This window comes from Molothrus ater, chromosome 2, assembly GCF_012460135.2.
Source record: "Molothrus ater isolate BHLD 08-10-18 breed brown headed cowbird chromosome 2, BPBGC_Mater_1.1, whole genome shotgun sequence".
Taxonomy (NCBI): Eukaryota; Metazoa; Chordata; class Aves; order Passeriformes; family Icteridae; genus Molothrus; species Molothrus ater.
In genome coordinates this window covers 7,204,647-7,219,748 of record NC_050479.2, presented here as the reverse complement: position 1 = coordinate 7,219,748, position 15,102 = coordinate 7,204,647, and the positions used below count along the sequence as shown (strand labels likewise).

The 15,102-nt window shown below is 42.1% G+C and overlaps 1 protein-coding gene across 1 annotated transcript in view; it reads left to right on the top strand.

The window, feature by feature from the left end:
* The first annotated feature begins 217 nt into the window (after positions 1-217).
* The window catches only part of LOC118691073 (amine oxidase [flavin-containing] A-like), a 35,029-nt gene continuing 20,144 nt past the window's right edge, over positions 218-15,102 (top strand). The window contains 3 exon segments of the mRNA XM_036390115.2: positions 218-324; positions 10,330-10,424; positions 11,680-11,817. Coding sequence (XP_036246008.1) covers positions 279-324; positions 10,330-10,424; positions 11,680-11,817 — 279 coding nt within the window. The 5' untranslated portion in view covers positions 218-278.

Below are 15,102 nucleotides of genomic sequence, written 5' to 3'. Positions count from 1 at the left end.
TGTCCCCGATATTCCCAGTGTCCCCGGTTTTCCCGGTGTTCCCGGTGCTCTCGGGACTCCCGAGCATCCCCCGCCTCGTCGGGCCGCACACCGAGCTCCGAGGAGGGCGTGGCCAGGTGATGCCCCTCCCCCGGACCGCGCCCATTGGTGGAATCGCTGTGGGGCCACGCCCAGGGGCGGGGCCGGGGCGGGCGGGACGGCGCTGCCGGAGCGCGGGGCCGGGACGGAGCCGCGGCCGTGACCGGAGCCGGCACAAGGGGGACAGCGGGGACAGCGCCATGGCCCAGAAATACGACGTGGTCGTGATCGGGGCCGGCATCTCAGGTGGGTCGGGGGGGAACGGTCCCCGGGCATCCCGCCGGGAGCGGCCCCGGAGCGGCGCCGGGCGGGGCGCGGGGGGCGATGGAAGCGCAGGGCCGGGACCCGGGGGCTTCAGGGGCGCTCGGGGAGGGACAGGGGAAATGATCCGTGTCGTGATCTCACAAAGCGCTGCTCCTCGCCTTGCTTCGCTCTTGGTGCGGGTCGGGAGGGAGGCTGGAGGAAAAGTGACTTGGCAGTGCCCGCAGGTGGGGACCAGGCAGGGATCCGGGGATCCGGGCTGGGATTGGTGCATCCAGGCTGGGATTGGTGCAGCCCGACAAAGGTGGTGGTTTGGCGTGGTTTATTCAGGTTGCCCATGCAGCGGTGGCAGATGTTTTGTTTGGGAAACTGCTGCAGAATAAACATCTGGGAGTATCTCTAGGTTTGGTTCTGCCGCTGGGAGAAGAGCTGTTCTAGAGGCAGCCCGATTCCCCAAGTGCCATGGAGTCCTTGCACTTCACCAGGCAACACTTCCCAAAATACTCTTCAGAGCTACTTTCACACCAGCAACTGCATCATGGCCCTCCCTTATGCTTAAAAAACCCCGTTAATTAATTATTTTTATGTTATCTACAATGAGAATGTTGCTGTGTTGGAGAAAATTAATGTTTAGGTTGTCCCTCAGGTCAATTTTGTGTTGTCAGCTTTGGCCAGGTCTCAGTTTTCAGGCAGTCCTTACTTCACTAAGGATTCAGAAAAGGTGAGCTTTGTGACTCTGTCACTTTTGTGATATTACAGCCATTATTGGTGTGGGTAAAGTTAGGTTTTATTAATATTGAGGAGTCAGAGGCTTTCTTTTGATGTAATCTGCAGTGAGTTAATGCATAAAACAGCAAATTGTTTACGTAATTATGTTATTTCATCTACTAAAATAACAGTAATTGTTTAAATAATTATTTGTGAATATGTAAATAAGCAAATAATCTGTAGCATCATTAAACAGACAGGATGAGTGTGGATCTAGATTTCCTTGCTTTTTAGTTTTACCAGATGTCTGGTAATTTTCCTGCTAGAATGAGACATTTGGTCTTCATCCTTAGGGTTCCTGTAATGCACAGAGTGTCCCTAGGGAATTGCCACCCATTCTGTGTGCAGCTGATGGTGACATCCTCTTCATATGGTTTTTAGAGCTGTGACAAGCTCTTGTTCCCTTCAGGGTGCCTCGTTCCTCCAGGTCCCCAACCTGTGGCAGTGTTTCAGAAAATGCTTTGAGCATTTCTATGTCGTGTCTTGCCTCACTCGTACAAAAACACTGAGTTACTTTGTAACACCTGTGCCTTGGACCAAAGCCTGGTGTGGGGATTGAAATGGAGCCAAGCAGAAAATTTCAGGGTGCTCACAGTCCCTGAAAAATTGTGGGTGGCATGAGGAAGACAAATAAACATGTCACAGCACTCCTGGGGTACAGGAACACTTTTCATGCCAATGGAAACCCCATGCCAGTGGCATAGACATTGGTGTCTGCCTGTAAGGAATTAGAACAGGCATCATTTTAAGAAAACAGCCATTGAAAAATAGACAATAAATGCCTTATTTATTAATTAATCCATTTTTACTCTACACTGCCATTCATAGCTGGGGGATTAAACTCTGATCAGCCTCTGGTCTGTTTTGCTTTTCTCACAGATTCTCTGTTACTACCATTCCTGCACCAATATGCTTACACCTCAGTTCTGCAAGAGGTTAGACAGTGCTGCTTTCTGGTCTTAAAAACAAAAAAAAAAAAAAGAGAAAGTAATCTGCATCTAGAGTTCTGCTTCTGGTGAAATACATAGTAAGTCATGCTCCAGTATGGACAGGATTTCCCCTCCATCTCTCTGATTCCAGTGTTGACTTGCTGAAATTGAATTTGCAGTTGACTCATCTGGTGAGATTTCTGTCTCCTCTCTTTCTGTTGTATTTTAAATACTACCTGGTGCTTGCAGGAAGGGGTAGGAAACTCTGAGATAAAATAATTCTTTACTGCAAATACATGAAATCTGTATGAGGTATAAGCAAAGTGCTTGTTCTATTAGGTGTGAACTCCCCAGCAGTGATGCTGTGGCTTTTAAAACTATTTGTCCAGTATTTGTGAAATGAAGCTCAAACCCTGACAGGCAGCTCTGGAGTTGTATACTTCTCAAAGCAAAGCATGGTCCTGAGAGGCAATTTCTGAGCAGTGAGTTTCTGAACATGTTTTGCTCATCCCTGCTCCTGGCCTCTGCATGCACATCACAATGTGGCCATTCCAGGGACACAGAATCCCCTCTGCCTGTAGGGAGCTGCAGGCTGGGGATGGAGGGAGCTTCTGCAAAGGGTGGTTTGGAGAGAAAAACTGGATTTCTTCTTTTGGAAGAAATCTCTGCTTGGGTGGCTTCTACCTCTGGGATTTTCCTGCTGTACCCCTTGGAATCTCCCTTAAAGTGTCCAGGCTGCATTAGCAAGTGCCTTTGCACCCTGCAGAGAGGGAGCTGCAGAGGTTGGGATAGATTCCTCTTTCCACTTGGGCTTGCATGTTAAAAATGTGGATAGTGGCCAGTAAAAGCTTCAGGCACATGTTTGTGTCACTCTTAATAGATTATGTCCCCTGTAATACAGTTAATATTGATTACAGCATTTTATACCCAAGCATATTAAATAAACTGGTGCCTGAAGTTAAAGACTTTCCTCATACCCACAGGGAGTTTTTATTTATATGGCTCAAATATTGCTCCCATTTTCTATTTATAGGGTTTTCTGCTGAACTGAAGAGTGCTGTTCTGGATTGATTTTGGCATGATTGATTTTACTTGATTGTGTGTTTGTTGAAACCCAGCAAGCTGATGGCAGAAAATGGTGTAAGGAGGGTCTGGGTGGTCAGTCACTCCTCAGGCACTGCTCATTAGCAACTGGACAGCATTAAGTGCTCAGAGTTTTGACAGAAACCTCAGATACTCAGTTTGTCAGATCTGAGAATGACTTCTGTGATCTGTAATTTCTCAAAACTTTCTAACTGACCTTATTGGGGCATATTTTCATATGGATAACAAAATGTGCCATGTTGACTCCAAGGTTACCTCCCTGCCAAATTTCAAGTTGCTGCTGCAACTTCCAAAAAATAGGCATTAGAAAAAGGAATGATTTTTCAAAATCAAAGAATATGTTTTCCCTAGACATTTAGAAATAGACAGTCAGTTTTGACCAAGATTTTCTAGCAGAAAAGAATCACAAAAAACCACACCCTGAAAAAACACACCCTGAAAATTCAACCTTAAATAGTTCCACATTTGGAAAAAAAAAAGTATGTAAGCAAAATATCTTAGCTTTTTTTCAAGGGAATATATTCATGTGCCAGCCTCAACTCGTGTGGACGCCAAGTTTATCAGAAGATTGCATGGAGAATTAATAATGTTTGTCTACATAATACAAACCAGAGAGACAGCAGATATGAAGAAGTATGTCCAGAAGCAGAGAGGTCCAAAAAATCTTGTATGCAAGTATGGTTTGGAAGAAATTTCAGCACATTGTGTTACAAATATAAAACACAAGAGAAAACCAGTCATAATTGAATCTTCCACTTAAGACTATAATTTGCTGACATGGATAGTTTTTGTTTCCACAGAGAAAGATGTTTGTTTTTATCTAGAACAAAGCTGAGATTTCCCAGCCATGTGCAGGAAACAGCACTGTTTTCTGCTGCACTTATGGAGGATTCCAAGGCCCACAAACTGTAGGAAAAGCTGGGATGTAAAAATAGTAGTGATTAGCCTTTATATAGAAATAAAACATATGATATATTATTAAGACATTTTTGTTTTTCTCTCTGTGGGAAAGCACTCTGTGTTGGCATCTCCAGCTCCACAGTGTGTGACTGACAGCCTCACCCCTCGAGCTACCTACGCCTTGGCTTTGGGCTCTGAGTGAGAGACTGAATAATGAGCAAATGCAGATTTTCCTTCTTGCCATCCTGGCAGCACAACTTCTGTTGTACACTGCCCTGTTTGTTTTGACAGCACGCCAAGCTGCTGGTGGGTGGTGGTGTCAGATAAACTGTCAAACACACACACAGTTGTTGGTGTGAGATAGAATCGCTCTGACCTGTGTAAATCTGGAGTAGTTTTCAATAATTTTTTTCCCCTGCTGTTACTTCTGTATTTACCTGGGATTTGACCTATAGGAATGTAATATTTGATTCATAAAATGTATTCTCTGATTATCACTTTGCATTTGCCCTGTGCTGGGTTCCGGCTACCTGGCTCCTTCCTTCATTCTTTCTGGAGCCAAGCAGAAAGCTGATAATGTTGTCATTTCATAGCAGAGATTCCTAAAGACCATTTTTTGGGATGCAGAAATAAATAAGAATGTTTCATAGAGCTCTGAGTTCCCAAAGTACTCCTAGCCAGCTGGCTGTCTTTATGACAAAAATTTACAGCAGGAACAAAAGTCCCAGAATTCCATACAAAGTGTAATGGATGCTTTATATAGTAATTGCAAATGAGCAGAAGTACCAATTTCCATTTGCCTCCCTCTTCATAATGTGTTCTGCTGGTTTGCTGTTGAAATCCTATGAGTATTATTTGCCTCAGCAAGCAAAAGAAATAGCCAAGTAGTTAGGACAGACCCCTAAAAATACCCTAACATAACAAAACCAGGCATGGGATAGGCATTATGTCTTTTCTGAGAATATCAGCACTGATGTTATTGGTATTTGTGGTGATGACATTGATCATAAATTAGCAGCAACATTTTTTTACATTCTTTTTTAGTTGAAAGTCACCATTTAGGTGGCAGGAATTTATTCTGGACAGCACTGACCAAAAAAATTGTCAATAACATGTGTGTAATTACCTTGGTTGTTTCTATTACTAGGTGGGATCAAACTTTCATTATTTTAATGTGTAAATGGAGGAAAGATACCTCATTTCCAACCCTGTGCTTATATTCATTAACTTTTTTCTGCCTTTGTTTTGGGGGAGGGCATTACTTTGGGGGAGGAAAGTTTACTGCAAGAAGCTGTGGACATGAAAAATCCCAGTGGGTGTGTGTGGAGTGATTTCATCCTTGGAATAGAATTCCCTCTTCCTGCCCACTGCATTTCTGCTAACATTGTCCATGAGAAAGTGTTTTTGTGCCTTTCAGAACAAGGCTTGCATCTGTAGGAAGCATTTAGACAGTGAAGCCATTGAGGCCAGTAAGTGGTTTGGTCTCATTTGGACAATGTACTTTGTAGTAGAAAATATTTATTCTCTTTTGGTTAAGATCTTTGCTGAATCAAGTGGATTTTTTTTCCTAGAAGGGAAAAAATACTGATGAAAATGAGATTAAATAGATTTAACTGAAAAGGACAAAATAGAGAGATTAACTCAATCTCTCTCCAGTGTCAAAGATTCTACAAGAAGAGACATGAAAGAAAGTATGGCAAGATAAAACATGGTTTCTGACAAGCAGAAAATTAGTGATGTTATGGTATTAGGCAACACTGAAGTAGAAATAAATGTAGACTTGTGATCCACACTCTGCATTTTTGCTCTTCTGTGAGGATTTAAGATGCTGTTACTGAATTAATAGCATTGTTGGCTTGGGGTCTTTTTATATTTTCAGTGGCAATTTAAAATCTTCAAATCCTTAGTCAGTGAAAGGAAAGTTCTTTCATTCTCAGCTTTCTGTGTGTTGTTGCCCATTAGTGGCTTCTCTGGTCAATTTGATGTAACTGAGCACATTTTAATTGTATTTTAAAACTTAAAAAAATGCTACGATGTACACAAAAATTCCAATGAAAGGGTAATCAAGGTTGCAGGAAAAGAATAAAGAGGTGAGGAAGAGAGATTTTACCCTATGGTAATGGCAGACATGTTTTGCATCTCTCATTGACAGGTTCATTTTTACTTGCCAAAGGGATTTCTAGCTCGAAAAATGAGAGCTGATTTTAAGGTGATCATTGCCAGGTTTAATTACTCAGTTGTGTTTAGAAAAAGTTAGGGTTTCCATCAATGAAACAGTAGAAATAATCACAGCATTAGGATGCCATTACATTGGAACTTTAATAATGATATATTGCCAATTCTCTTATTTTACTGATGTGTATTAGAAAAAATGAGCAAAAAAGTCTTAAAATTATTTCCCCACTCAAGATCATAAAAATGCAGGGATTTTACAAGAAGATTTTCCCCCTTTTTGCTCAATTAAATCTTGCTAGAACACTAGAGTAATTAGTTAATAGTCTTTCTCACAATGTGGCTATTCCATGCCATGTACAGTAGGGTGGATTAATGAGGATTTTATGAAGGAATGTTCTGTATTTACAGAGCCTAAATTTTGAAAACTAGAACTCTATACTGCTAGTATATACTCTATACTGTTAGTATACAAACCCTAGGATATTCCCAATAAAGTAACTTTTTAAAAACTCTCACTGTTTGTGCTGTAGAAAGCATCTCTGCTCATATGATATGCTCTGTATCAACCCCAGTATTGAGGCAACTTGGAATTATTTTCATAAATCTACACTTTTAAACACTTCCCTACAAAGCAGGGAACCATTTTCCACATTACAGGACTCCTCTGGAATCAAGTTCAAGTCTCTTAAGTCCCAGTGTTGTTCACTACCTATGGAGTTGAACTTTTCTTTCCTGTGAAGTAGAGATGGGCTTTGTTGTATTACAAAATTCAGTATTGTTCAGTCCTTATGTTTCAGTCATGGGGTGTGTCTTGTAGTCTGCAGGTTGGCATCAATTCATCTTAGTGTTTATTTTTTTTAAACTGTATATCCAGTGTTTTGATGCACTTCAAAGGGCTTTGCTCGTGGTAGCATTATGACAATTTTCTGCATGAAAGCAGCCACAGTATGATCTGTGGCAGCAGCAATTCTGAGTCCTTAATAGCACTGCAGAATCAATAGGAACAGAGCTTTCCTGCCTGGCATCTTCAGAGGAGGGGAGCTGCTTGTGAGATTTCCATAGAAACCCTTGTGGAGGATGTCTGGCCTTGTTTGTTCTCATTTTACAATAAGTGAATTTCCAGAGCAGAATGAGCTGTGGTTTTGGCAGACTCCTCCTGTCTTGCTGAGGCAAGTGGTGTATTTCTAATTCTTGGAATTAGGAGATATCTGGAAGGAGTTTGCTCAGTGATTTGGGGTGGTTTCCAGCTTTATCTCAGGGCTGCACTTGGGGGAGGTGGAGGTGACACAGCCACAGGCTGAGCTGTGACAGGGGTGTCTGCACAGAGTCACAGCAGCAGACACTGCAGTGCTGTCGCTGCCTGGTCTGAGCACTGAGCCCAGTTTGGCCTGGAATAATGTGCCTGTGAGGAATGGTTTGGATTGGAAGGGACCTTAAAGCCCATCTCATTCCACCCCTTGCCATGGGCAGGGACACCTCCCACTAGACCAGGTTGCTCAGAGCCCCATCCAGCCTGGCCTGGAGCACTTCCAGGGATGGGGCATCCACAGCTTCTTCCCTGCTCCTTGGGAGTTGCTGAAGTTCATGATGTCCTCTGGGATGGAGATGGTGTAGAGGAAGTGGGAGGATAGCTCCATGCAGCCTGAGGGGAGCCGAGCAGGCAGGGATGAGGCAAGGAGCAGGAAAAGAGAAGGTCTCATTCCTTCCTCTCTCATTCTTATCCCATCAATCAATCAATCACTCTCTGGTGTCCAGTCCTGTCCAGGATACTGGAACAGCAACAAAAGTCTTGAAAACTCAAGTTATGGAGAGGATGAAGGATAAATATGCACTCAATTTAGAGGTTGTGTATAAAAAGCACAGAGGCTTCATGACCTGTGGGGTGCTTCAGATGAACCTGTGGAAACACCTGGACCTGGTGCACTTGAGTCTGACCAGGATGAAGCTGAGGATGTGGGTCCAACAGACAGAGATAGAGACAGACGTGGAGATGCTGTGTGTGGGTGTTGTTCCTAGCCTTCTGTTTTGAGAGAAAATAGTTTCCATGCTTAGAGCAAGTAAATGTGTAGTAGTAATCTTAAATAAACATATTTTGTATTGTTTATACTTGTGAGTCATGCCCTCTCCCGGTTCCCAGTAAGGCATTTCTGTCTCAATTTATTTCTTGCTGTTTCCCAGTTTATGAAACTTTTCTCAGATGACCATTGGGTTAACAGTAATGAAACTTAACCACCTGTGAGTCTGGAGAACAAGTGCAATTTAACAGGCAAACAGGTTAGAGAACCTCAGTCACATTACAGCATGTTCTTCATCCCTTAGCAGCCCTTCTTTATTTGGATACATCCCATAATTAAGCTGTAATCCAGTAGTGAGCTTAACTTCCAACTCAGTCCAGTGTGACCATTATTCTTCCTAAACAACTGTGGCAGGAATGGAGCAGTTGTATTCAGCATGAAATTATGGTCTTAGGCACCAAAGATTGCATTTAATTTTTTTTTCATACCTAGGACAGATTTCTTTTGGCTTCATGGTCAATTCTTTCAAGGCATGTATATCTATAGTAAACTTTCTTACAAAAGAATTATCCACTCATGTGTGAGTGTCCAGTGGTATTTATAGAGAATAGAGAATTCAGCCTTTTATTTTGTACATGTAGGATATCCACGATGGTATGACAAAACCTTCTGTATTTCTTGAAATCTCATATTTCTGCTTATAAAAAAATATGTATTTGTGAGAAAGTATTGCGTTTTGTGGTTTCAACATCATGGATTTGTGTCTTCTACATTTATGTTGGAGAGAGAGAGAAACTATCACTCAATGGATTAAAGAATTAGCTAGAAAAATATTATTTCTAAAGTTTCATGGAGGAAAAAAATTTATCACTGAAATAAATTAGATCAATTTGTAATATATCCACTCCACTGAAAAATTGCTTGCAATTAAAAAACTTAGAATATTAACTAGATGGAAGAATTAGGTATACTTCTGCTCCAGCAGCAATCTGAAGAATATGGTGTAAGGGTGTAAAATTACTTTTAGATGAGTGTGAAAATTATATATATAATTTCTGCCTATATAAGACATTTGAACTTCCTCAGTTCTGGTTTCCAGTGAATGGTGTCCCACTTTCCATTAAGTATTCTATGCACAGGAGTTTATGGTCAATTTTGCATTGCCTTAGAATAAAGGAGTACATTTAACTCTTCCCAGAATGATTCCTCTCCCCTGGTCTTTCCAGACATGCCTTCTTTGTAAGGCTCACAAAAAGTTGATTTTAATCACATTTCAAGGTAGTGTAATAAACATGAGGGTAATATTGTTACTCCTGCCTGCAGGATATCTTGGAAGTGCTGATCAATAGGGCTGCCTTTCGTGTACTTAAGGAGGGGAAACAACTCCCAAGAAACAATGCTTCAGTGCCAAATTGGCCTGCAGGGCAGGGGCATAATCTGATTTCACCAACTCATGATTGCTTTTTACAATTTCAGCTCCCATCTGTCAGGAGCAGAGAGGTCTCCTGTCCTATTGAATTTTCAGTTGTCTCTAGTGGCTCCATCACAAAGTCCCATAATTAGATGATTTTTGCTGAGACCATAATTCCACTTATAAAGTATCTACATGCAGCCTGTTTGATTGTCATGGTCAAACTCCATTGCTGAAAATGAATCCTGACAGTGAAGCAGACTTTCCTTCTGCATGTGAATGAGGCCAAGGGACAGCAGAGGAGCAGAGTTGATGTGGCAGAGGAGCATTTTTGATGTCACTGCAGCACTGCAAGGCCCCCAAGCTGGGTGCTGCCTTTCCATAGGCTGCACAAATGGAGAGTAGGATGTGTGTCTGTCTCTTAATAATTGAAGTTTTGCTGCTTTTAAAAGGCCAAAATGCCAATCAAAGTAGGAAGCTTCAGTCTGTCAGTGGTTATAACATGCAACTAAGCAGCAGCCACATGATTTCTGTGGTGAGATACCATGCAAAGCTCCTAGCTTCTCTCAGGGATTTTTGAGAGCAATCCATTGAAATCTCTGACCTTGAAGCTTTGGTCAGTTTTTGACCATGAATGTGGCTGATTGCTGCCACTGGCTTTAATGCACTTTCTCCTTTTTTTTGCCAGGTTTGTCAGCTGCCAAATTGCTCTCTGATGCTGGGGTCAGCGTGGTGGTCCTTGAGGCCCGGGACAGAGTGGGAGGAAGGACATTCACTATCAGGGTAAGTGCTTCATGAGGTGTGAACTCCCTTTTGTGCTGGTCTACAATGGGACAGATGTCACTCCTGTTATTTTGACCCAGGGAACTGCAATTATTTTGGTCCAGGGAACTACAGCTTCAGCTCAATCCCTCAGAAGGTGACAGAGCAACTACTCCAAAAGCCATCAGTCAGCATGTGTTCACCAAGGATCCCTGCTTGGCCATCCTGACAGCCTTCTAAGGTGCAGGGACTGGCTTAGTAGATGAGGGAAAAATGAATATTGTCTACCTAGCCTTCAATAATGTGTTGAAAACCATCATCTGGGACCAAGAGTGTCAGAGCATTTCCCCTCTTTTTCCCATCTCCCTTTGCATACTGTAACAGGGATGATAACTCAGAGCCCTATAAAAAGCAGTCTGAGCAGGACCAGACATCATTATGGCTCAGACATATGTTTGAAAATGTCTTAAAATTATCTGAAATAACACTCTTGCTTCTAAAAATGAAATGCATCTTGATTTCCATTAGGAAAAAAAGAAAAGAAATGAAGAATCACTTGTGACACAGGTTAATGTAATACAGACATTACCTCTGCTTCCCACCCTGGAACTGAGGGAGGTGAAAATTATGTCAGGTGCCATTGCTGGGGAACCAGAGATAAACAGTGGTGTTCCAGCAGAAATCATTGTGTGTGAACCATGGAGCATAAACACCATCCTTCTGTGACACTGAGAGCGCCAGGCTGAAAATACTCACTATAAACAGTGTTCAAGAGTTCCTGTCTTGGGAGATCAGCCTGCTGTGATAGTGTGCATCCCTGAAACCTTCTGCTTTCCTCCCACTTCCCAAGTGAGTGGGGTGCTGGTCTGAGGGATGCATGGAGCACCTTTCGTGTCAGGCATGGCTGGGGATCCCTGTCCCATCAGCAGCAGGCTGGAGCCAAGAGAAAGGAGAATAATCTCCTGGAAAACTGCAGTGCAGTGCTCAGCACCTGCAGCACTAAGTCTAAGCAAGTATCTAGAGAGAGAAAACAAGCCTTGATGCTGGAGGTGGTTTCAGCTGCAGAAATGCTTTGCAATGACAAGAAAATTAATGTGAATTTCTTGAACATCTCCAGGGGTGGTGACTCCACCCCCTCCCTGTGCAGCCCATTTCCATGCTCAACAACCTTTCCCATTAACAAATCCATTCAGTATGGAATATTCTTTCTGCTTCTAGATGTTTGTATTGAGGAGCTTCCTGCACAGCTTCTGATTCCTGTATTCTTTGTTCCCAGAATGATAAAGTGAATTATGTAGATGTTGGTGGATCTTATGTGGGACCTACCCAAAACCGGATTCTGCGACTGGCAAAAGAGCTGGGGGTGGAGAACTATAAAGTGTATGTTGAGGGCCACATGTTCCATCACAAAGGGGTAAGTATTGCATATTGCAGATATTGTAAGTATATTGTAACTCCATGCTGAGGTACCCAAAGGTGGCACTGAAACTTGGAAATTGCTGACAGTTATCAAAAGGGTTTCATCTAAAATTCACCCTTAGTAATCCAGACAGCACCTGCTTGAAGTGTTGTTATTCTGTTTTAATTTGTTGGGAGTGTGACAAATGGTTCTTATTTTCTTTTTAAAAGTGTTCAAAACGGCAGCTGACAGCAGCTAAAAAACCTGGGATGCATTTGGTACATTGTCTTTGAACATACCCTCGAAAGGGGTTTTGCTTGAAATCCAGGAAATACTTGTTCAGAAATAAAAGCCAAATTTAAATTTAAAAAAAAGAATAGTATTGATGGATAGTATTGAATGAGGATACTGGACAACAGTATTATGGAACCAGCCTGGGAATAGGATAATATATTTTGCTCACATGACTGGATTCACATGAGATCTTTCCCAGCCCCACAGAGTGGGATTAATCTCACAAAAGGGTGTTAGGAAGTTAATCATCCAATCTGAGACTCTGAGCTTCCCTCTCTAGATAATGGTGCCACACAAGCCCTTCCCAAGAGTCACCAAAATGTCACCTCTGAGGTGTGGGGCAGCAGGAGTCCAGGTGGCCACTCTTGGGCAAGTCCTGGTGTGGTTGAAGTGAACAGGAATGAAAGTCAGAGCAGATTTCCAGCCCAGATCTTTAGTCCACTGATTTTTTTTGCACAGGTCCTACCCAGGACCTGCTGCCAAAACCAGTGCAGGGTGAGAGCAGCAGGGAGAAGGACAAAGAAAAGCCTAAGATTCATAGGTGTGAGATGTGGCTGTCTGTATCCATAACACAAAGTATTATTTTAATTTGCAAAGACCACCACTTTCAATTTTTTAAAGAATATTCTTTAGTTTTGGCACTTGGCAGACTCTGGCAGAACCAGACTTTTGAAGCCTGTGTGAGTTACAGTTGACATACTTGATATAGACAAGCCATCCTGTGTGAGGGATCTTTAATTGGTTTCATTTCTATTACCTTCCCAATTTTTTCCCTAAGAATTAGAGCAATGTGTTCACACTGCAAACTTTTACCATCTGGTTCTGCAAGCACTCCTTATTGGGCAGATTGATGCCATGCTCATAAACCAGGCACATCTTAAATAATTGCTCAGCCACTCCATAATGCTGAAAAACTTACTTTTCACTCCCTCATGCAAAATTGATGTAATTCTGCAGCAAGAGGGATGGGCTGGTTTGTACCATCAGAATGTTTGTCCCACTCTAATTTAAGCTCAGGCATGAATATCTCAGCATCCTAAAAGGCACTTATCTTCTTTATGTTAAATAAAAGGCTCTAATGGGTCACATTACTTCAAGCCCTTAATCCATTTTGACACCAAAGCTGCAGCTTTTTATTGTCCCACATTGCATTATGCACGTCTCTGCTAATGACCATGTAATTTTGTATGTTTTCTTTGAAGTGAAAGCATATTTCTAAGCAAGAGGCAGCATTATGAGCTATTCAGCTGGATCACAGGCTGTGGATCACTTCTGGATTTGGCATTGTGGTCCTGCTGAGCTAATCAGGGTCCCAAGGGAGCTGTAATTGTTGGACCAGGGTGACATCAAAGGGGCTTTAAGGTATCCTAGATTTAAGCACTGGATGAACAATAATGATGCCTTCCTCCTTTCTCCCACATCCTCTTCCCATGAATTGTAGCCCTTTAATTTTCTTTTCCTAAGATTTTGCACAGCTTTTTCTCTTTTCTTTTTCCTTGAGACATTGTGCAGTCAGCATGCCCTTTGATTTGGGGATGTGTTGCTGAACCCTCTCTCATATCCCACTTCTAGAAGAAGCTTTTTAAGCTCCATCTGTGCAGTCCTGGCTGTTGGCAGCTCAGTGCCCAGGGCTCTTTTACCTGCCTCTCTTTTACCTGCCTGCTGCACACTGTTGCCAGGCTGGATGCTGAGGTGCAGGTAGGGTTTGTGGTCTCCCAGCTGCAGATGCACCCCTCACATTCATTAAAGATGCTCCAGGAACACAAGCACAAATCACACAATACCACACAGTACCAAGTGGTATTTCCTAGATGGCAGAAAGCGTTAGCAAAGAGATTATTTGATATTAAAGGATGATATCAAACAGAAATTAAATATTAATCTGAAATATGGATGTTTTCAGCTTCTTGGCCTGATGCACCATCAGCCATGGCCACCTGCAGACCTTGAAAGGTCTGATTAAATCTTCTCCCCTTGTGTCTCAGCTCTCTGGTGCTTGTCTGGTGGCTGTCCAGGAGTGTGGAGCCAGGGCCAGACAGGAAGGTCTCCTCCCAAGAGCTTTCTCCAGAGTCTGCAGTGTTGTGTGGTTTTGTCAGAGGGGAGAGGAAGTTTTGAGCAATGACTAAGCACAGCCTTAGCTGTGTTTGTGACATCTGTATGTAATCTCCAGCACCCTTGGATTAAGAGATTTTTGGTCTTCTCTTCACCTTAACAATCAGTTCAGCTTGGCTTTTTCTGAAGATTTCCAGGATACTGCTTGGATTGAGCTGGGAGAAAGTGGGAAAATTACTTATTTGAGCAGAGGAAGCAGCCAAGAGAAAGTGAAAATCCCCAGAGGGATTTAATGAGCTCCTTTGCTCTGACAGGAATTTTTCCCATATCTCTGTGGAAAAATTCCAGATGCTGCAAGCTTTAATAGCCAAGTTGCTTCATTGGTGCAGGTTTCCTTTGTAGTTACAGTTTCTTTGAAAATACAAATATGTAACTATTGTTTAATAATAATAATGATAATGATAATAATAATGATAATGATAATGATAATGATAATAATAATAATAATATTATTTATTTATTTATTATTTATTTATTTATTTATTTTGCATCAGTTAGCATGGTAACATGCACACCTTTAATGTCAGTCAGGAATTTTTTTTGGTATCCTGTCCTTGTAAATCTGTAACTTTAAAACTTAAGTGTTTGTTATGAGCCCTCTTTTCAGCTAAATCCAGATGTGCTGGGTTCTCCCTTCCCTGAGCTGGCAGACAGCTTTTTGTTTTAACAGAGGTCCTTGAAGCTCTGTTTTCACCTTTTTTGGAAGAAGACCCTAGAAAGTAAGGCATTGGGCCTTGGTGTGGTATTAACCTTCTCTATAACTGCACTCCTCCAATATCTGGCAGCAGCACACACCCCAGAATATATAATATTACTTAACAAAGAATTATGATTTTCAGAGGGGGGAACACTTAATAAAATATGAGGATTTCCCTACAGTGCCTCAGATTAGCC